At 41.0% G+C, this 22,022-nt stretch overlaps 1 protein-coding gene and 1 long non-coding RNA gene across 36 annotated transcripts in view; one reads left to right on the top strand and one right to left on the bottom strand.

The window, feature by feature from the left end:
* Positions 1–11,112, top strand: part of TENM3 (teneurin transmembrane protein 3) — a 1,319,439-nt gene extending 1,308,327 nt beyond the window's left edge. For all 31 annotated transcript variants that reach the window (XM_081208578.1, XM_081208577.1, XM_081208575.1 and 28 more), the window contains 3 exons: positions 1,045–2,656; positions 5,311–5,441; positions 8,149–11,112. In XM_081208578.1, coding sequence (XP_081064704.1) covers positions 1,045–2,656; positions 5,311–5,441; positions 8,149–8,904 — 2,499 coding nt within the window. In that variant the 3' untranslated portion in view covers positions 8,905–11,112. The remainder of the gene's footprint in view (positions 1–1,044; positions 2,657–5,310; positions 5,442–8,148) is intronic.
* Positions 1–22,022, bottom strand: part of LOC308595189 — a 66,920-nt gene that overhangs the window by 24,044 nt on the left and 20,854 nt on the right. The window contains exon 4 of one of the 5 annotated variants that reach the window (XR_014011887.1): positions 67–191. The exons of the other annotated variants lie outside the window; for them this stretch is intronic. This is a non-coding gene — a long non-coding RNA (uncharacterized lncRNA). The remainder of the gene's footprint in view (positions 1–66; positions 192–22,022) is intronic. 5 annotated transcript variants of the gene reach the window in all.

The following is a 22,022-nucleotide window of genomic DNA, read 5'->3' as shown; positions in this document are numbered from 1 at the left end:
GTCACTGGTAGCCTGCTTGCATCCACACTGTAAATTTTACAGATGAACTAGCAAGATAAACTGTACCACATTTTCTTTAAATCTGAACTCTCACACATGTGCTGTGTCTGTGTCTGCGGTATAAGGGCATTTCCCCAGCATTGGTGCAGCAGTGCCAGTAACTTCTGCCGCCTGGCAGAGAGTGCAATTTCCTGTGCCAAAAGAAGGGATAAGGTACTCCTTTATATGTGCACTGGAAACTCAATCCCACACTTTGCTAGCATAGCACAGTACTGAGCAGAGCATAATGTAAGTGCTTCTAAATATGTTATGTCTTAAAATTGAGGGCTTCATATGTTCAGTCTTATGGAATTAATCAAGAAGTAATGAAAGCATCCAATTGTGTTGCCTTCTATTATCTTTTAAGGTGACATCACTTTCAGGGGGCCAGAGCAGGCTTTGCCTTAGATAAGAAAAGCCAGGGACATATTATGACTGTTTCATACATTTTCATGTGAGTAATGTAAACTAGCAACACCACTGAAGCTTTTACCAAAAAAAAGTCATTTGGTGACTGATTAACTCTACAAAGTTTGATGTAAATAACGAGAATAAATTGCTTTGCCCATCTGACAAATAGATGTGGAAGAGGAGGTTCAGGGATCTTCAGGCTAGTAAACTTCTCGCTAAATTATCTCTAATTACAGGAGTGAAATTGTCTCTTCCATATGTTGTTCCCTTCCTGAGTTATTGGCTTTAAGACAGTTTCACTTTTGCCAGTATTAAACATGACTTATCCAAATCCATTGACAATCTGCTGTTTGGCTGTGAGTGCCTGATAAAAGAATGGCTCAGTCACAACAAGTAGCACATTAAGAGTCTGGAAGCTACTAATTACCAAACCCCTTACAATTAAGTATCCAAATGAATTAGGCAGAGAATAATTACCAATATGTAAGGTCAAGGATAACTCAATTTAGAAGATGATGATTTACTCAAACAAAGTGCTGTTATCATACAGTGGTTTTGGCATTGGATTAAACTTCCTTTTCCTTTCCTTTTCAGTCTATGGTCCTCTTGCTGCATAGTCAACGGCAGTACATCTTTGAATATGACTTACTCGATCGGCTTTCTGCAATAACCATGCCTAGTGTTGCTCGCCATACTATGCAGACTATCCGTTCCATTGGCTATTATCGAAACATCTACAATCCCCCTGAAAGCAATGCTTCTGTCATCATGGACTACAATGAGGAAGGGCAGCTGCTACAAACTGCTTTCTTGGGTACAAGTCGAAGAGTCCTTTTCAAATACAGAAGGCAGACCAGGCTCTCTGAAATCCTCTATGATAGCACAAGAGTCAGTTTTACTTATGATGAGACAGCAGGAGTTCTGAAAACAGTAAACCTCCAGAGCGATGGGTTTATCTGCACCATTAGGTACAGGCAAATTGGCCCATTGATTGACAGGCAGATTTTCCGCTTTAGTGAAGATGGAATGGTAAATGCCCGATTTGACTACAGCTATGACAATAGCTTCAGAGTGACTAGCATGCAAGGTGTAATCAATGAAACTCCATTGCCTATTGATCTTTACCAGTTTGATGACATCTCTGGAAAAGTTGAGCAGTTTGGAAAATTTGGGGTTATATATTATGACATTAACCAGATAATTTCCACAGCTGTAATGACTTACACAAAACACTTTGATGCCCACGGCCGCATAAAAGAAATTCAGTATGAAATATTCAGATCCCTTATGTACTGGATTACAATTCAGTATGATAACATGGGACGGGTAACTAAAAGAGAAATTAAAATAGGGCCATTTGCTAACACAACCAAGTATGCGTATGAATATGATGTCGATGGGCAACTACAGACAGTTTACCTGAACGAAAAAATAATGTGGCGATACAACTATGACCTGAACGGCAATCTCCATCTGCTCAATCCAAGTAATAGTGCTCGTTTAACACCACTTCGGTATGACTTGAGAGACAGAATCACCCGGCTAGGTGATGTACAGTACCGTTTAGATGAGGATGGATTCCTGCGGCAGAGGGGTACAGAGATATTTGAATACAGCTCAAAGGGCCTGCTGACCAGAGTTTATAGCAAAGGCAGTGGGTGGACAGTGATATACCGTTATGATGGGCTTGGGAGACGAGTTTCCAGTAAAACCAGTCTGGGACAACACCTCCAGTTTTTTTATGCTGACCTCACATATCCTACAAGGATAACTCATGTATACAACCATTCAAGTTCTGAAATCACCTCTCTCTACTATGACTTGCAAGGACACCTCTTTGCCATGGAGATCAGCAGTGGAGATGAGTTCTACATTGCTTCGGACAACACGGGCACGCCCCTCGCTGTTTTTAGCAGCAATGGTCTGATGTTGAAGCAGATCCAGTACACAGCTTACGGCGAAATCTATTTTGACTCCAATCTTGACTTCCAGTTGGTGATTGGATTCCATGGAGGCCTTTATGACCCTTTGACCAAACTGATTCACTTTGGGCAAAGAGATTATGACATACTGGCAGGCCGTTGGACTACACCCGACATTGAAATCTGGAAAAAAATAGGGAAGGATCCAGCTCCTTTTAATCTATACATGTTCCGAAATAACAACCCAGCCAGCAGAATACATGATGTGAAAGATTATATCACAGGTAAATAAAGGTATTTTTTTTAGTGATTTACACTTGACAGGAATTTCTGTTTGCTCATAATCTACCTGGTTAGCAAATGGCATTGTACGCAACACCTTGGAATTAATTACCAGTGACAGTCAATTTGCACAGGAGTTATGTTCCAGGAATAGCACGTGAAGTCAAAATCGTGTAGAGTCAAAACTCTTGGCATTCAGTAGTAGGTGGTATTGCCAAAGTGTTTTTTTCACTGGCTACTCACACCCTTTCCTCCCCCTTAATTTTTTTTTTTAATTGCCAAGTGCGTAAAGCTGAACGTGCACAAGTTAAATGTGTGTAAATTGCGAGTTACTTGTATGCTATCTAGCTGACAGCAGTGTGTGCTGAATATGATGAAGAATATAGGCCACCAAGGCAAAATAGTTTTTGCCATGCATATTCTAGTTCATTCCATCTCAGTGAGAACAAAAGCAAATAGAGTTGTGTAAAATATATTCCAAAATACATCTGTCAAGGCCATTGCTTCAGTAATAACGATGGACTTTATCTCCTGGGATCATTAACTGGCATTTGGCTAGGAATGGTCAACACTCCTCATAGTGGGCCCTGTCCTTTGTCCTTGCAGAATATTACAGCCCTCTTAAGAGATTCAGAACAAAGGAATTGCAGGAAGGAATACACAATTTTGATGTTTCTATATGTGACTAGACAGTTCCCACAGCAACCATTTATAAACTAGTAATGTATTGAATATTAAAGGTGATATTATGCCAGATGGCAACTTTATCTAGAGTGCCTGGTAGGGATTGTTACTTGCATGATAACACCTCAGATGATCATCTTTGTGAAGGGAATCTTTCCAAGCCATTGTCTACCGGTATGAAAAATAATGTGCTATCACTCCCACTTGCTGTTTGTGGCAGTGTATTCATTTGCATATTAAATGAAAAATAGTGTTTCTTATTTCCCACTGTTTTGTCATCTCTTCTGGTAATTTAGGAGTTCTCAGACCAAATGGATTAATGCAGGACCTAGGCCTGCTTGCCATGTGCTTTTTACTGCCAACTTTCACTTTTCAAGTTTCACAAAACTAAAACTACTTGTTGTACCCATTTTATGTTGATAACTACTGTATAAATTGTTGTCCACAAATACCTTTTCCCCCTTCCCCACTTTGATGAGTAGATCCAGTGGTCATTCAGCTCAAATACTTATCCTAGCACTCCCAGCACCCTAAGAACAGTGTTTCAAAAGTACTTGTGGGTATTGTTTGCATAATTTAACTTCTTAGTAGTACATCTGCAACTAAGATGTGGTGCAAGAGGAATGGGTGGCAGAATGCCTCTTTCCTCATTATTGTATTATTATCCTTCTGCTCTGCAGCAATGGTGTAGACAGATTCCAATTACACTGCAAGAGTACTAGTTTGGCACTTCCCATAAAAAAAGATCCTTCAACTCCTGACATTATGTGCTGAATAAAAGGAGGACTAGATTCATTCCCTGCCTTCTAAAACAGTTATTTTCTGAGTTTTATCTCCAGCAGTCAAAATTATCGTAAAGTCTTGTTCCTAGTAGCTTGTTTTGCCGTAATAGGGGCAGGACAGGTATGGGAACGTTTTCCTGAATTTGCATGGTTCCCAGTCATGTGTAGACCTGAAGCAAGTCAGAATCTTACCATCTTGCACCCATCAGGAACCAACCATGTAAGATATTTAAAGAATAATGTGTGAGATTTTGACTTTGAATATTTACAAAGTTGTTGGCCTCATCTCACAGCAAAGGGATTTTGTCTAGAAAGGGTGCGTTGCTTATGAAGATTAAGTTGAGAGGAGGAAATAAGTTATTCTGGCTCTAGACCCTAGATCATTTATCATGTCAGCTAACAATCATACCTGCAGATACTGTAAAAGTCCATGCATGCACGTGGCTGTGAGTTTTGACAGTGCAGATTACCTGTTAGATGAATGAGCAAGGAAGGAAATTGGTACTTTGCCCATTGACACTTCTGCTGTAAAAGCCAACAGTGTTGCTTTTCTGTTGAGTCTGCACACCTATCCTCACTTCCGTTTGTCTTGTGATTTTAAGCATTTCCAAGTCATGGGTCTGAGAGAGGTTGTTGGGTTTTTTGTACCACCGCTTTCCCCGGGAAAACCCAGTATTTAGTGCTGAATGGGAGCAAACATCAGTCTGGTTTTCTGTAGATTGATGTGTGCTCTGATTAAGCAGTAAGGAGTGGGTATTCCCAGGGAAAATGGGGGAGGAACCCTCTCGAACCCGTGGCTTGAAATCACTTGAGATTGTGGGACAAATGAAAGTGTGGTTGGGCCCACAGTCCCAATCCAGCAACACAAGCCATGGAAACAAATCCAGCTGCTTCTTGCAGAGTGTATGCAGCAGGAGCCACACAGGCAGCTTCCAGTTTGAAAGGGGAGGTGCAGATGACTCTCATGGGCTCAGGATAAGAATGGATTCTGCATCTATATTGCCATTTTCCAAAGAAGAAGAAGAATGTTTAGATGAGCTAAGATATAACCATACTATGGTTTCCCCCCAAAGTATATTTGTGGCTCAAACCTGAATCCAGGCCAACTGATGTGAATGCCTATAAAGTTAAATTAAATAATCAGGGATTGAAAATCTGATATCTCTCTCTCTCCACAATAATTTTGTTAGATGTCAACAGCTGGCTGGTAACATTTGGCTTCCACCTGCATAATGCTATCCCAGGATTCCCTGTGCCCAAGTTTGATTTAACGGAGCCCTCCTATGAACTTGTGAAGAGTCAGCAGTGGGATGACGTACCGGTAAGGGGAAAAAAGGAAGTGAATATTAAACTGTGTCAAAATTGAATAAAAGACAACATGCTGTTTGAGCACTATAATCCTCAAAGGCTTACGTGGCATTAAAAAATATTTAAATACAAAAAAAAAAATATTTAAATACACTTTGTAAAGACTATTTTTTATTCACAAGATAGCCATAGACTAGATGCTAATTCTGCTCTTGCTTGGTGCATTTGCTAAAGATTAGGTCTGAATTTCGACATATCCTAATTGGCTTTTCATAATGCAAACTAAAATAGGAAGAAGGGTAGACCTAATCAATAAATAATAGTATTTTGAAACCCTTTTTTAGAATTGTAACTTTCCCAGTGGAAGCTCTGGAGATTGGATTTATACCGGTACCCTGCCTCAAGGCAGAAAGTGAACACTGTAATAAAAAATAGACTGTGAAATAAACAGAAGAACAGGTGATATAAATTATGCATACCAAGCACCAGTACAATTTTACTTCTCTTTAATATTAACCATGTTTTATATGTGAAGATAAAATATTGAATGTGAAATTACCTCAGGTAAAACCCATTACATTTCATAGAGCCAAAAAAACTCTAGGTGCTTATGAAATTTTTTGATAAAAAAAACCTCCTGCGGTCCAGAAATATGTAGCCAGTTTAAATGATGGACAAAAATAAATGGAATGTAAAACAGAAAAGCCCTATCTGGTATTTAGGAAAATAGCGATTATAAATCTTAACTGTTCAAAGATCAAAAGGCCATGCGCCATCAAGTTTTCAGTTACTGGCAAGGAATGAGAAACTTTAGAACAGTTGCTCACTCACGACAATTGTTATAAAGGATCTTTGTAACTTCTCTGGTTTTTAAATTAAAGAATCAGGATGGTTTCACATGCTATATAGGTCAAGAAGCCACCACCTGCATCAGTTTCCCAAGCTATATTCTCACAACAGAAACCATATTCACACAACCCAGAAAATTGTATCAGCAGATACTTCCTTTCCTGTGCACAGGCCCTGAACACAGGAGGAGCAAGTGCATTGGAGAAATGGCTCTAGCGTCTTCCCTCCTCCATTTTCTTGCATTGCAGGTCACGGGAACATAAGGCCATTTATACCAAATCAGACCATTGACCTAGCTAGCTCAGTACTGGCAACGCAGACTGGCAGCGACTCTCAGATGGGCCCTCTCCCACTCCTGCCTGGTGATGCTGTGGATTGAACCTACAACCATTTGCATGCAGAGCATGTGCTCAACCACTGAGCCATGGCTCTTCCCCTTCTGCGCTGTCCTTTCCTGGCTCAATAGCCATCCACCACTTCCACCTGCCTAGTCTAGGAGTCAGGCACTTCAGGCCAAGGTGCCAAAGCCAAGCCTCCTCGGGTCATGCCCCCTCCTCAGCCCACACCCATCACTGATCCTGCACTAAGCCCTCCTCCTATAGTTTAGTCTGACTGGAATGTGTCTTTGAACTGTAATAACGCCTCTCACTTGCCTGGAGAGGTGCATGTGTAGAAACCTCTGGCTTATATGCAGCTGGACTGTATTCTGCTATACAAAAGAGTCACTCTCATTGCCCCACCCACCACTGCTGTGCAGCCACCAGAAAACTGCCTAAGAGGGAACACTGCTCATGGCAGAGGAAATGTTCCCTGGCACAGCCTGCTCATCCCTCAATTCACTCAACTTTTGGTACCAGTCTGTGTGACCAACATTCAGGGCATTGGGTCTTTGAAAGCTTGAAATTATTCTTTTTGCGTTATGACGAGGTGAATGAGCAAATTAATGCCTTTTAAGTACTTTTAAATATGTACACGCCTCCACACAGGGCAAGGGGAAATGGGCCTTGGTTACTGAATGCCAGTGGAGACATATTATTAAGTGATCCACTCCTCACTTAATAAGTGCCACTTCAACCAATTATGTATGTAACTTTGCTTTATGAGAAGCATTAAATGTTCAAGGTAAATGACAAGAAGCCTACAATAGGTTTATCACCACCTAGCTTATGTTTCCATGTTGGATAATAGGAGAATATAACACTGCAATTATTATGTAAGTGATGTAATGTGCGAGGAAACTCATGACCATGATGTCTTTCAACCTTTCTGCAATAGGAATGATTCGGAGGGAAATTGCTAGAAATGTTTAGATCAATAACAAGTGCAGTAATCCTTTCAAACAATGTTTTTTGTCTGTAAGGTAAGAGCTGCACTGTGAACTTAGCTAGATGTAAATAAGTTTTTTTCATTTTAACCCTTGCCTAACATTTATTTGCCTCTGTAGCGTTTTGCAAGCTAGTTAGCCTCACTGCCTCCATTTCCCCATCTGGAAAATGTTTACGCTACAGCTTTGTACAACTGGTTTCATGATGGATTAATTAACATACGATATACTTGTGCAAATGCCAAGTATTAAGCATAATAATCCTTTATGTACCACCTTTTAAATTTCTTTGGAGTGATTCAGTGCTAGAGACTCTTTTTTTGGATTCTAAAAGAGACAGACAAAAATGAGAAAAACATCAAACAGTATCAAACAAAATAGCACTTGTAACAGTGGAATTCAGTATGTGGATTCAATTAACTCTTTGGCAGTGTCGGTTGTGGCATATCCTATTGTCAGCTCCAGGCATTGTGCCAATAAATGCATGACTGTTGGAATCTAGGGGCTACAGATGGTTTGTAAAACTTCTGTCTGTTCTTGTTTTCAGCCAATTTCTGGAGTGCAACAACAAGTGGCAAGGCAAGCAAAGGCTTTCCTGTCCCTAGGAAAGATGGCAGAAGTCCAGATCAGCAAGCGCAGACCCGGCGGCGAGAAATCGTGGTTGTGGTTCGCAACTGTGAAGTCTTTGATTGGGAAAGGGGTTATGCTGGCTGTCAATCAAGGCAAAGTGCAGACTAATGTGCTTAACATTGCAAACGAGGATTGTATCAAAGTGGCAGCTGTTCTGAACAATGCATACTACCTAGAAAACCTGCATTTCACCATTGAAGGAAAGGACACACACTATTTCATCAAGACCACCTCGCCAGAGAGTGACCTGGGCACGCTGAGACTGACTAGCGGACGAAAGGCCCTAGAAAATGGTATCAACGTCACTGTTTCCCAGTCTACCACTGTAGTGAACGGCAGGACTCGTAGGTTTGCCGATGTTGAAATGCAGTATGGTGCGCTGGCTCTTCATGTCCGCTACGGCATGACACTTGATGAGGAGAAGGCACGGATATTAGAGCAGGCTAGGCAAAGGGCTCTTTCCAATGCCTGGGCCAGAGAACAACAAAGAGTGAGAGATGGAGAGGAAGGTGCCAGGTTATGGACAGAAGGGGAAAAGAGGCAACTGTTGAGTGCTGGAAAAGTCCAAGGATATGATGGGTACTATGTACTCTCCGTGGAGCAATACCCCGAATTAGCAGACAGCGCTAACAATATACAGTTCCTTAGGCAAAGTGAGATTGGAAAGAGGTAACACACTGGTTGAGCCTGGGCTGCCAAAGAGACTGACCCTGTACCAGTGTCTTCTGAGAGGGAGACCAAATTGTTTTGCTGCATTACTACTTGAGCCTAAATGTACACCTTTGCTCAGATTTTTCTGTAGCACAATCCCAATAAGACTCTACAACAAAGAGAGAGCCTTCCAGAAGAATGAGATTGCTAAAAAGAAAAACTGGGAGTTGTTTTTCCCTACTCTGAATGACCTTAAAGGTGATCTGCTTTAAAGAATATGTTTACATATGCATATCGCTGCACTCGAGTTGAACTGAAAGTATTACAAGGAAGACCTAAAGGGTTTGCAACAAGCTGCCTATTCTTTTGAGGCACTGTCTTTTAACTAAGAAACAGATCCATACAGTGTTTCCAAATATTACTAAATTGTTGACCTTTGCTTACAAGAAACTAGTCTCTCTCTCCTCCTCTCTCTCTTGCTCTCTTCCTCTCTCTGCATAGGATGTGGTATATATCTTTGTTCATTTTAAAATGTGGGGCAAAAACTCTTGTTTATAGACACCCCAATGGCTTTAAACTGTGCTTCTTTCTAAAAGGACATTGGCACAAGCAATTTATGCTACAATGGGAATTTAATAATGGATTTTACAATGATAACATGGTTTGCCTTGGGTGGGGTGGGGGAATGGCAAGTAGAATCCTTGTCACAGAGCAGCAAAGGAAACCTTGATTTTTTTTGTAAATTATGTGAGACAAGTTGTTTATGGATTTTTATATGAATTACAATTTACTGTACATCAAATATTAGTCTCAGAGGAGTTAATTTATGTAAAGTGTTTAAAAAAGGTTTATACTTAAAATAAAATGATAAAAATGTGCAGTGTGTGAATTTTTTTAAAGGAATTGCACCTTTTGTTATGTTATAGCTGTACAGTATAAAGAGTTATATTGTAGAGATATAACAGTGTATACTAATGGACAGAAGTGTTAATATTTTTGTATTAGCTTTAAAAACAGTGCATTTTTCTCTTTCAATTGCTTGTGGGAAAGGTTAGTGTGGGGCAGCCACTCCGCCCCGCTTCCTGTGCCCTGCTTGGCCCTCGCCACTCGCTGCTAAGAGGGAGAGCAACTCAATAAAATTTATGTATGACAGTAGAAGACTTTTGTAGGCTGGGCTTGCCTTGTCCTCTTCCAGCCCTAAAGGTGTATTTATTCATTTTGCGGCTCTGTTGTGTATTTTTAATATGTGGGATGTAAAGCTGTGTTATGTGGTGAAAGGAGCAATCCTATACACAGAGAGGTTAGTCTCATTATGTTCAATGGGGCTCATTCTCTAGTGAGCGAGTTTAGGATTGCAGCCTCAGGTGCTCTGCAAATGTACATGAATGGAAAGTTGGTGCAGTGCTCGCTGCCACAACGACAGGGCTTCTGCCTATGTCTTCTGAAAAGGTTTTCAGTATTTCACTGGAAAAACACATAACATGGGTAGGTGGAAAAGCAAGTTAAACTAATACCCTAGCCTTTAAACCTCTTGTCCACCAAAAAGAGTCTATGAATTGCAAGAAAAAGGAAGGTGAGAGTATTGACTTAGTGCCTAATCCACATCATAAAGCTACCATACAGTTTGGCAGAGCTTTTTTCAGCCAGAACCTCACAGGAACTCAGTTCTGGCACCTCTCAGGTGGGTGCCATTGCCATTAGAAGAGAACAAGGGAGGTGTTCATGGTGAGTTCCAGAACCTCTTTTTCTAGGAAAAAATAGCACTACAGTTTGGCATGACCTGCTCATAAGGATAGTCCAATCTAATATGGTTGGACTCAAGACATGCAAACAGCAGAGGTTAACACAGGCCCTTTTGAGGCAGGTTTCAATACTGGGCATCTGCTCTGGAACATCTGAAGTAACAATCAAGGGGAATGCTTCTGATATGAATATGTTCCAAGTGCATCTCTCAACACAGTCTGCTGTCCCTGATCTTAGATTGGGGGGGGGGGGGGCGACATAAGTCTCATACCAAATGATAGAGCTCTCTGGCAGGTTTGAACCCCAGCACCTAACTTTATAACAAAATCAAATCACTGGGAGACAGTGGCTCTTAGTATGCCTGAGACTGCTTTCAGAGGAATCTAGGTCATGTAATCTCACAATATGCATTCTATTTCAGTAGCACAGAATTCATCACTCTTCCAAAATTCTGAGACTCTCAGCTTCCAGTGTGCTGGTTTGTTTTTTTTTTATTAAAAAAAACCTACCCCTCAGACTTGCAGAGATAACATTTAAAAATAACATTCACGTATGTACTTCCCACTAAGCCTTCCTGTGCTAGAGAATCTGCATTAAAGTGTTCCTTGGTTCCTGGCCTCTGCTCACATGCCGCCCCTTCATCAAATTTTATAACTACACCAGTTCCAAAAAGCTCAGCACTTGTAACTGGACTGAACCATGCCTGATTAAAAATGCAGTGTGGGGAGGTTGCATCATTTGTAAGTGGGCAGGGAAAGACAAAGAGGGGCATCTTATTTTTAGGGCTACTGCTTCCCACATTCCTCAGTATTTCTGGATAAGATCCCTTGTTCCTGAGTGCTGTTTTCAGCCACAAAATGACTAAAATATTGTGGGGTTTGATTGGGGTTTTTTGGGTGGGTGGGGGAGAAAGGTTAATTGTGCTGTACTCAGTAATGCAGAAGGGCAACAAATGGCAGGTGAATGTGTCTTAAATACCTGAAGGGGTGAAATAAAAATAGTTTCCTAACTGCTTTCTGCACCGAGATTCTATAGTATTATGTGTGCTCTCAACTGCACAGTAGGAGTCTTGTCAAACAGGCTGTGAGTAGGTCAAGCAAGTTACTGAATCCACACTATCAGTGCTGTTGCTATTCATGTACCCCTTGGGTAGAAGCTACAGAACTGCTGACATTTAGAATAAAAGCTGTTATTTTATTAAAGTGCAAATTAACAGTTAAGTTTGTTTTTATTTTTCAACCTTCAAAGAGCCCAAATTTAGCAACTATGATTCATGAAACCCACAGCTCAGTGCCATTATTTCACATATTATTTTTAATCTGGGAAATGTATGGGGATTGCAGTTCTGTTAACTCGGATTTAACAGCATTGTATTAGAGGTTTGTCAGCTCTAGCTGTGGAATTAGGTTCATGCTCAGAAAATGTAGTGGAATGTTATTGACTTGGAATACCGCAAACATATCCAGTGTGTTACATGTCAGAATAGAATTAAAGCTTCTACTTCCTGTGCCCTTGTTCTTTCTCCCTGGTTTAGGCACTGGTAGCCCCCAAACTATAGTTTCTCTTGATGGTCATCTAGACTTCGATAAAGGCCCAACCAGCAGCCTTTTCTCTAGCTATACACTAAAGAGAAAAACAATCATTCTGAGATGGACATGCTCCTACATGAGACAGAGACTTTGGGGGATTTGTAAACAAGAAAATTTAAAAGAAATGGGGAAAAATGTATTAAAATAAATACCCTACAAAAAACAAGGAGATTCAGAGTATTTTAGGCAAAATGCTTTCATGCTATTTTGAAATGTAAATTTTGTCTGATTTGTATTGTTCTTTTAATTTGCCTTCTGAACTTTATATGTGTCCTGAATTTTTCCACACCTTGATGACTATAGATTGCATCTAGGCTTTCCAATAAAAGCCAAGCCAATGTGTCTGCGTTTAGATTTGTTTTCTTAACTATGTGTGTCAGACATTATAACTGTGTTATTGCTTTTCTGTTCCTACTTGTAGATGCAAAGTGATCCAGTACTGCTAGTATTGATTCATTTGCTGCCCAGTTGGGAGTTATTTCCTGCCCCCTCTGCCCAGTGGCCCAGACTGCTAGCTCAGCAAGGCAAAGTACTCCATGGGATCTCTCTAGCGGCCTACTTTACAGAAGCATTAACTACACCTCACATTGTTAAGCATCATAAAGCTAAGAGAAAATGAAAAATGAAGGCTTATTCCCTTTCATATTAAAAAACACAGCACTTAATTAAAGCAGCTGATTATATATAACCAGTTTGACACTGATAAGTCATTCAAGGCCTGAAGAGCCTTCAATCCAAATTCACACCATTTGCTGAAAAGTGCTGCCTTCAAAACACTCTGCATGTTTTTATGTTAGGTAGAATAGGCAGACTTCATCACATTTGCTTTGTAGTGACAACTGTAGCTTGATAAACATGCTCATCCAGCCCAAATTGGTTATTCTATGTCACCTTAAAAAAAAAATGCTGATTACAGACTTGGTATTTTCACACAGATGAGAGAAACAGATCTTCCATTTTACAAGGGGAAATAATGTCATCCTGAAAGGATTATTAGCGTTTTTATAGAGTACTGACTAAATGCAGCAACAACAGTACTACAATACTTCACACGTGTATAACACTTAAGAATGTTCAAAGTGCTTCACACTGTAGCCTATCCTTATAACAGCTGTGTTAAGCCAATCTATAATTATTGCCATATTATAATACTGCCAGAACTCTAATAAACTATTGATATAAAAGGGGAAAATCCTAGCTTGGAGCCAAGTCCAGCTTCAGGAGAGCAGCAACATTTTGTTTCAAATACGAGTCATGAGAGTTTACTGTCTGAGGATATACTACACTGGTTTTACTAAAGGAAACATTAAGCATTGTAGCCCAAACAACACATTTTCTGTTAATGGTTGGTCTGTCTCAGCAGTGGACCACTTTTGGGGTGGGGGGGCTAAGTCATATGACCAGACTGGGGTGTGCTGAATGAATCCAGAGCCAGACTAGATTAGATAGAGATGACAAAAAGTTATAGATGCTCTACCAGAAACCCAGATTAAAACTCACATTTATGTACCACTGTACTGAGAAGCTGTATCTTGGAGGTAGGGTGAACTGTGTGCTTCGTAAACGGTGAAGCAAGCATGCCCATCACTGCAGCACAGGTCAAACCTAGCCTACATCCATTTAGGTCTGCAGTGGGGAATATGTGGCTCTCTACCTGTTGTTGGACTGTAACTCCCATCATCCCAGACCTCAATCAGATATCTGTTATAAAGACCTGGGTAACAGACCTCTCCACTAAGAGGGAGGGTACAAAAAAGCAATCTCACCTCTTTGTGCAAAAGAAAAATATATTTATAAAAAATTAATTACAAGTACTATTGCAGCCAATAGCATTTTCAAGAGCAAGTAGTTCTGGGGCATGATTTTCATCAGGAAAATGACACAGGTTGTTTTTTTTAATGCCATGCTGTGGTTCTATTATGATTTTGTACTATTATTGCGAATTTCTTATATCCTATGAAACACGTTGAGCACAAATGTATTTGTGGGAATTGTGGTATATAAATAAATAGACTATGGCTTGCCTTTATTACATACACAGCCCAATAAACCCCTTGACAGCATACAAATCAATAGGGCTAATTTAACCCAACAACCCCCACCCCCTCATACATACAAACAAACAAAACTTACTGCAATCAGCTAAATGCAACCAACCATATTCTGGGCTCTCCAATCTCTTGCACCGCCAACAAAAACAGACAGATAAATAAAGAACTTATCCTCACAACACTGGCACAAAAACTCTGCACATACACTAAGCCAAAGAATGAAAAATCACTACCCCCTTATTTCTCTCCCCCCCCCCCACTTCACAATGTCTGTGACAGCTGTGTCTCACACCGAACGTAACTGACCTGTAGAAAGGACTCTATGAATTGAAAACAGAGACATCGTATGTACCCTTGTTAACACTGAAAATCCTTTAAGGAAAACAACTTTAAGAGGTGGAAAGAAAATTAATTGACTATAACTATGATCCAGAGCCAGACCCACTGCAGGTATTCATGCTAAATAAGAAGATGGCCAGTTGCAAACAAGCATGTGTTTGACAAAATGTGTAGATTGGCCCTTCAATCTGTTTTTAGATTGCAGCCATATGTACCCAGCCCTTTCATTTGACAAGTTACATTGCACCTAGGGTGTCCTGCTCCGAGTTTGGAATTAACAATAATCAACAGTATTAACTGTATTTGGTCTCTGAAGCAATGGAATAGACTCTATGGTTTATGAACTGCATGGACCACCAGTGTTTTAACAAGCCCCTAAAGTGTGTTAAAAGTTATTTTGGCTTTTAAGTTCTAGAAATTTGATCAGAACCCACAAACTTTTGTCTGGAGGTTTGATGTACTGGCACCCTGACAAATAAACATCACTTGTAAATGTAAAAGTCTAGCCAACAGAAGGAAACTTTTTTAAAAAAAGCAAGCCTCTTTTGTACTCTATATTGCTCAAGAATGGAAGACTATTGAAATCTTGGCAGTGGTAGTAGGGGAAGCAGCCTATGATTTTCAAGATGGCCTTTATTGTTGACTTTACAAGTGCTTTAGTGCCAAATTTTTCAAACTACTGAGAAGGAGAAAAATAACTGCTGAAGATTTGCATAACTGTAGATGTAGTGGCATTTGCATTTATGCAAGTATAAACAGGAATATATTTTATAGAGATTTAAAGTTATTATTAAATTACAAAATGTAGAATGGAAAGCACATAACTTCAATGCTCAGGAGTATGCCCTGGTGGCCTGCTTCAAGGTTAGTGATCCCCCGTGGCTTGGATGTATGGCTCACATCCACCAGGGGGCATGTGTTTAGTCTGGTGGGTCCAATTTTATGGAAGTCCCTCTTCCAGATGAGGTCAGATAGGCCTCCTTTCTACAGGGCTTCCACTACCTACTGGAAAACTTTCTCCATTCAAGCAGGCCTTTTAACTGAAGTTTTGTTTTGTAGGTAGTTTTGACCTATTTGTATTATAACCTAATAAACCACTTAGGGACTATTGTAGTTAGGGTAATTGTTCATATAAATAAATGTCATGAATAGGGGTGCTGCTACCAAACAGGCAGGTATCACCCCATCTTAAAGGGAACCTGGCTCTCCTATGTGAGCAGATACTTGGACAATCCCGTAGGGGCTGCTCCACTCATGCCCCATCCAATGAAGGGAATGAGAGAGCTCTCGTCAGAAGTGAGGGCCATATGCACATTTAAATTGGGGCTGCCGTATTTCAAAGGTAAAAACCAGCAGACCCCAAAAGTTGAGTTTTTTAGGAAGACCCCAAATTTTTTAGGCCAGTATCTAACGTCTTTCTAGTGTTCAGCCACTCTCTCCCCCCCCCCACTTTTGCATGAGGGTCTCTTCATGCTACTAATAACTTTGAGTAAACTTTTCTATTAAATAACTTGACTTCAAATTATGTCATGGAGGAATAGGAATTCCTGGGGTCCTCCATAAGAGGAAAAATAGATTCAGAATTAACCAATTACCTAATAGTGCATTTTAGAGTCCATGGCTTCTACAAAACAAACTTAATACGTTCGGGAACAAGAAAGGGGAAAATATTATAAAGCTATGATTGAGGCTACTACAGAGGGGGAAGTTGGTTTGGTTCCCTGTGGCTCCTAGGTAACTTCCAAATAACCTGTTTGTTGAGCATTTATCCTGATTTGTTCCTGGAGAGGTTATACAAACATGCACCAAGCAAGTGTTATCCCATGCTTCTCAGTAAATTCCCTCATCACTTTCCCTATCACAAAAAGTCTGGGGGGGGGGTGTAGGAGTGCCAAATCAACTTTAATTGTTTTACCTAATTTTGCTGGCGTGGAACAATGTTTGAAGTGAATCACTGTTCCCTTGTAGCTTAGGGCAGCCATATGTCAACAACTTTCAGGTCTTCCTAAAATAAAGCTCAAGTTTTGAGGAAGCAAAACTCATTCAAATACTGGGACCCTTTACCTTAACATTATTACTGGATACATCCTCTAACTAGCACCGGCAAATTGTTCCAGGGGATGAAATTACAGGATCTAATTAATCTGAGACACTTAGGAACAGAAAACTTACACTTGACCCCCTGGGAATGTGTTGTTTCTATCCCTCATTGAAATTGTACCCATACAATTTAGAAGGCAATGAAAGCAATAGGTTTTTCACAGGAATTACGCTAAAACCTATCAGGTTTAATAGAAAATGGGAGCCTTCCCCTGGGTTGCTTGTTTTAAAGCCACTGAAGAGAATTCTACAGCAGAGGCAGAATCTGTCTGTTGCATTTTATAGCTAAAAGATTATTTTCAATCGCATTCTGTATGACAGTTCAAATAATCTTCACAGGACAGGGCGAACTCATGTTGTGCACGTGGAATAGCTCTCATGGAGAGATCGCTTTAAATGGCCCCTTCCGGGCACTCATGTCCAGTTCTTGCCAAGAGAATCAGTATGTTTTCCATGCTACACTTCCAGAAAATCTCTGATGCCGTTATGGGAAAGACAACACAAGCCGGTCCATACAAATGGCTCACTTGTGTTGAGACAGTCACCCAGGAGTAATTTCAAGGGGGCTCCCAGTAGTTTCAGAAGCTCTTGAGATACCTTGTCACCCATCTTCAATTATTCCCACCCATCCACCCAACACAGTGCTCTCCTCTACTGATGAGCCCTTCCCCACTACTGCTTTTCCAGCTGAAACTATTTTAAAGCCATGTGTCTTCTGATGGGTGTATATGACCAGGGAAGGAGTAGCTAGTAAAAAGTAGACTCCATAGGCAGAGCAGACGGTTCCAACTCCTTTCTCCTGCCCCAAGTGCTACACTTTTTAATTGCCTCCCAACCTGCCCCTCGAACGATTCAGTGGCAAAAACTCTTTTTTGCACACAGAGCTGCCAGCATCACATCTAGTTTGTTCCAGATTTCACAAAGACCAGAGTGCAAACAGACTCTGTGTAGTGCAAGAACGGTGGATCTCTACAACCGTCAGGGGTACCAACTTGAATAAAATATGGGGGGGCAGGTAAGCCCCATCCCGCACAATGAGTCGCATGACATGGCACACACCATTTGAACGGCAATGTCCATCAACTCTGGGGGAGGGGCGGACCCCTCAAATATTTTATTAGGGGGAGTGAAGGTACCTCGACCCAATGCTACGATCAGCTCCTGCAAAAGCTGCAATCCTAAACACCCTTATATTTGGAAGTAAATTCCCCTGAATTTATTGCTTCCCAATAAGTTTGTTTATTATTAGGGTACCAGTTAGTGTATCTGTTTTAAGAGATACAGAAGCAACATTCTGTACTTTTTCTGGCTGATCCGTAACATAAAATTACAAGCTGGCAGTCAAAAACAGCTCCACCACCTCCCACTTCAGCCAAGACCATTTATTCTTCATTTCTGTCATTTAAGCACAGTTTATGAGCCCAGAAGTAATATAAGAATTTGTAAGTCCATTACAAATACACTTTTATAAGTAGAGAGCTTTATAAAAAAATAAAAAAGCAATTTCCTCTGGATTTTGATTACAGGACTTCAGAGAGGTTGATTTTAAAGGGTCCTTGAAAACCAAAATTCCAGCTCAAAGGAAGGACTCTTTCAGGAGCAGCAGGCTTCCTGAAAATGCAAATTCTTTTTGGCAATTCTCCCACCTCTCTCCCTTGTAAACAGAGAGCATGAATGGGAAAAGTCTCGAACTGGTTGGGGAGCAGCCTGCAGTTCACATCTCTACAAGAGAGCAACCAGTGCAACTTGCTTTGATCAAAATACTAAGCACTTGTAGTACTCCTGAAAACAGGATTGGGATTTTCAACCAGAATAATTTGTTGGGATGTCAACAACCTGACTAAGGAGGGACAGGTAAACCTTTAAAAGGAGCCTGTCTTTTAAACATCAGTTAAGCTGCATGTGCTCCCTGTAGGTCGTGCAAATTGCTACACAGTTAATATGTCCCCTGCTCAAATCATAAATGGGGCTTAGACCCATAAAAAGGCCTTATAGGTAACCAGTCATCAGTTCTTCCACATTTGCTCTACCACAAATGTGACACTAGCACCCCCTAGTGGAGGACAAAAGTTTGGGCGAGACTCCGAAAGTGGTTGGGGGAAGGGGGCAGAGTATGCCTTGTGCCATTTAAGCAGAGTCTGCATTTCTTTTGCTATTGTTTGAAGAATTCTAATTATCCTGCATTTTAACAGCTTAGCACTGCCCACAGAGTTTCACAAATAAAGGCTATTACTGCTGCTTCATGCTTCAGCTCACTGATGCCTGGGCCTTGCAACAACAACAAAACAACAAAATCACTCCCTTAAGATTTCTTTTCACCTCAAGCAGAAGCTTTGTCAAACAAGGTTCCTCTCGCCTGGCAGATCAAAATGGAGCTTGCTGCCAAGAATTGTTTTCTGGTCAGCTGAGTGTGGCAGGCCCCAGCGCCAACACCTCTGACTGCTTCATGAACTACAGCCACGGCTCCAATTCAGCTGTTCTGCACGCAGCCCACCAGGCAGCGAAGAGGCCAGAGGAACTCAGAAAAGAACAGATGAAAGTGTAGCTCTGGGAGGAATGGAAGGTGCTGCTAAGTCAGCTCACCAAACTCACCCAGGTGAGCAACAAGCAGCAGGCCTGCTCTGCCTGCCTTGCCTCTTCCAATACTGGAGACTCTGAGCAAAGGAAAATCACCCCTCAGGTGGGTGGGGGTGGCTTGAACATTATCTGATAGCTATGCCTACTTGGATGACCCCTGGCAAATGAACACTAAACAGCTGGGGTGATTCAACTCACAGTTTCGTGGAACTAGGACAACACTCCAGAAACCAACGTTTTGCCTTTGACTTCTGCTGCCTTGAACTATCGCTAACAGCATATTACCACTATTGTGTTGTGGCTTTATTTTTTTATGGCATTTCAACATCTTAATGTGGGAAACAATTTAAAGTCTAAACATACCAACCTTTCTAGAAGACGGCTGTTAAGCTGCTTCCATCCAAGTGTGCAAACACGCACAGCACTAAAGCTGTTTAATTTGCTTCACGTCAGCTCACCAGCAATTAATATGCCTGCTATAACAAGGCCCATAAAACTCGCTAGCAGTAGGGGAGTGAAATGATTATAACATTTTCTCCCCTTTCAGCAATACCCGTCTACAGTTTGAGCACTGTCAAATCTTTTTAAAAGCAGATAAAGAAGCTGAGCTGCATCTGAACAGCTGTTGTTTACTGAAGCAATAATTAGCAACAGGGATAGTGTTAAAATACCTGCTACCTGATACAAAACCAAAACAGCACACACATACACACACAAACCTGCCCCCTACCTGCGGTTAGCCAAACAAACAAAAAATCAGCAATACAAAGAATAAGCTGCTCTGAGGTTTCTTAATTTGTTTTATTAAACAATCAAAAGCCACCCTCTCTACTGTGCACTGCTCATTTAGGCAAACCTGCTTGGTGCCACGTAATTAAATTCAAGTTGTCCCACTTGACTTTATTATGCATCTCTGGATAATTACTAATCAATATGTGCAAGTCTGGACTTACATGGCTGTTCTAGCGTATCTTCTCCAGGAAACATTTGTACCAGGTAGATAAATCAAACATATACTACAATCTGGGACCAGCATGGTACAAATAAAACCCAATTTTAATAATTAATTTAATCACAGACACACCCATGCAGCAAAAAAACTCCCACTAAGTTACATGAATCGAGGATTGCAGCCTAAATCAACACTTCTCCAAGCTTATTCTCAAAAACCTCAATCAGATATCTGTTTCAAAGCAACCTCATCCCTTTGTTGAACAACAGGAAAAGCTTGTGAGTCCGCACTAAAGTTGGCAGACCCAAAAATATACTGACCTTGAACCCAGAGTATGGTCTGAAGGCTCAAGAGGATAGCAGGCCTGCTCTTTTCCAATACTTGAGACTCTGAGCAAAAGGAAGTCATCCCTCAGAGGGGTGGGGGGTGGCTTGAACATTATCAGACATGCACCACACACACTGCCTTGGGTTCCCGGCATGAACTGTGACATAAATTTAACAACATAAATAACATAGGACTCTGAGTAGGACTTAGTTAAATACCACCCATTGGTCACAACCTGGGGCCCTACTAAGCATTTGTTACAGCTGACAGACATTCCTTTGTTAGGCAGATTAGCAATTGCCCAGATTGGTTAGCTGGTTGGTAGTTAATCAGTAGGTTATGAAATAGTCCTCTTGAGAGTCTAAAGACATTGTTTGATTGTTTTAAAGATGAGAGCCATCAGACCTTGAGGAAAGGGGGTTCTCCTTTACTCAGCTAAGAGGAGGCATATGTGTGTGAAGAAACAACAATTTGAGACACATCTGAAACAGACACAGAAAGGAAGGCGTTATCAAAGGAGGGAAGAGTCTCTCTCTCTCTCTATTGACTTGATACGGCACAGCAGATCTCCTGCCTCACTGGAGTGTGAATGTTGCTTGTAAATAAAGCAGTATTTTAAGTCTCCAGTGTTCTTTCCACCCAAAGAAATGCAGCATGGGTAATGCTGCCTCTCTAGAACTTCTTACTGCTCTTGAAGTGAACTGCTGTAACCAATCGTTTTGATTTTTTTTCAGGACAAGCCAGAAAGTTGCCTGAAGAAAAACAGCATCCTTTTCAGGACTGGAAACATTATTCTGATTTTGCCAGGAGGAAACAAAGTGGTTGAACTCTTTCAAAGCACACTCAAAGAGAGGCCACCTTTCTGGGCACATTTGGAGTAGGTAGGTAATCTGCCCAGGCTGAGACCTGACAACCTGCTGACTTCACTCTCTACTGCTGCAGACCTATCCCAGACCGATGCACTTCCCAGCCCTTCATTTAACCCAGGGGTAGGCAACCTAAGGCCCGGGGGCCGGATGCGGCCCAATTGCCTTCTCAATCCAGCCAACGAACTGAAATCAGTTCTGGAATCTGCATGTTTTTACATGAGTAGAATGTGTCCTTTTATTTAAAATGCATCTCTGGGTTATTTGTGGGGCATATGAATTCGTTCATCCCCCCCCCAAAAAAAATATATAGTCCAGCCCACCACATGGTCTGAGGGGCGGCTGAAAAGGGTTGCTGAAATCTGATTTAACCCTTGACTCTAATTCCTAGGAAGTATTACGCAGAAAGGAAAAGACCCTTTCTTGTTAAATTAGAAGGAAATAGTTCACGTGCTCCTGCAAGTTATCTAAGTCCCACCTAGAGCTAAAGATGCTCAATAAGGTAAAAAAGAAAAGAAAAGGTGTGACTATTATCAGGAAGGAAGAACATACCACAAGGTAAAACAGGTGTTGCCTGTGATACCTGGCATGATGTC

Source organism: Podarcis bocagei (assembly GCF_964188305.1).
Source record: "Podarcis bocagei genome assembly, chromosome: 9".
NCBI lineage: Eukaryota > Metazoa > Chordata > Lepidosauria > Squamata > Lacertidae > Podarcis > Podarcis bocagei.
Note: the sequence above shows the minus strand (reverse complement) of the source record. Positions and strands in the feature narration are given on the sequence as shown.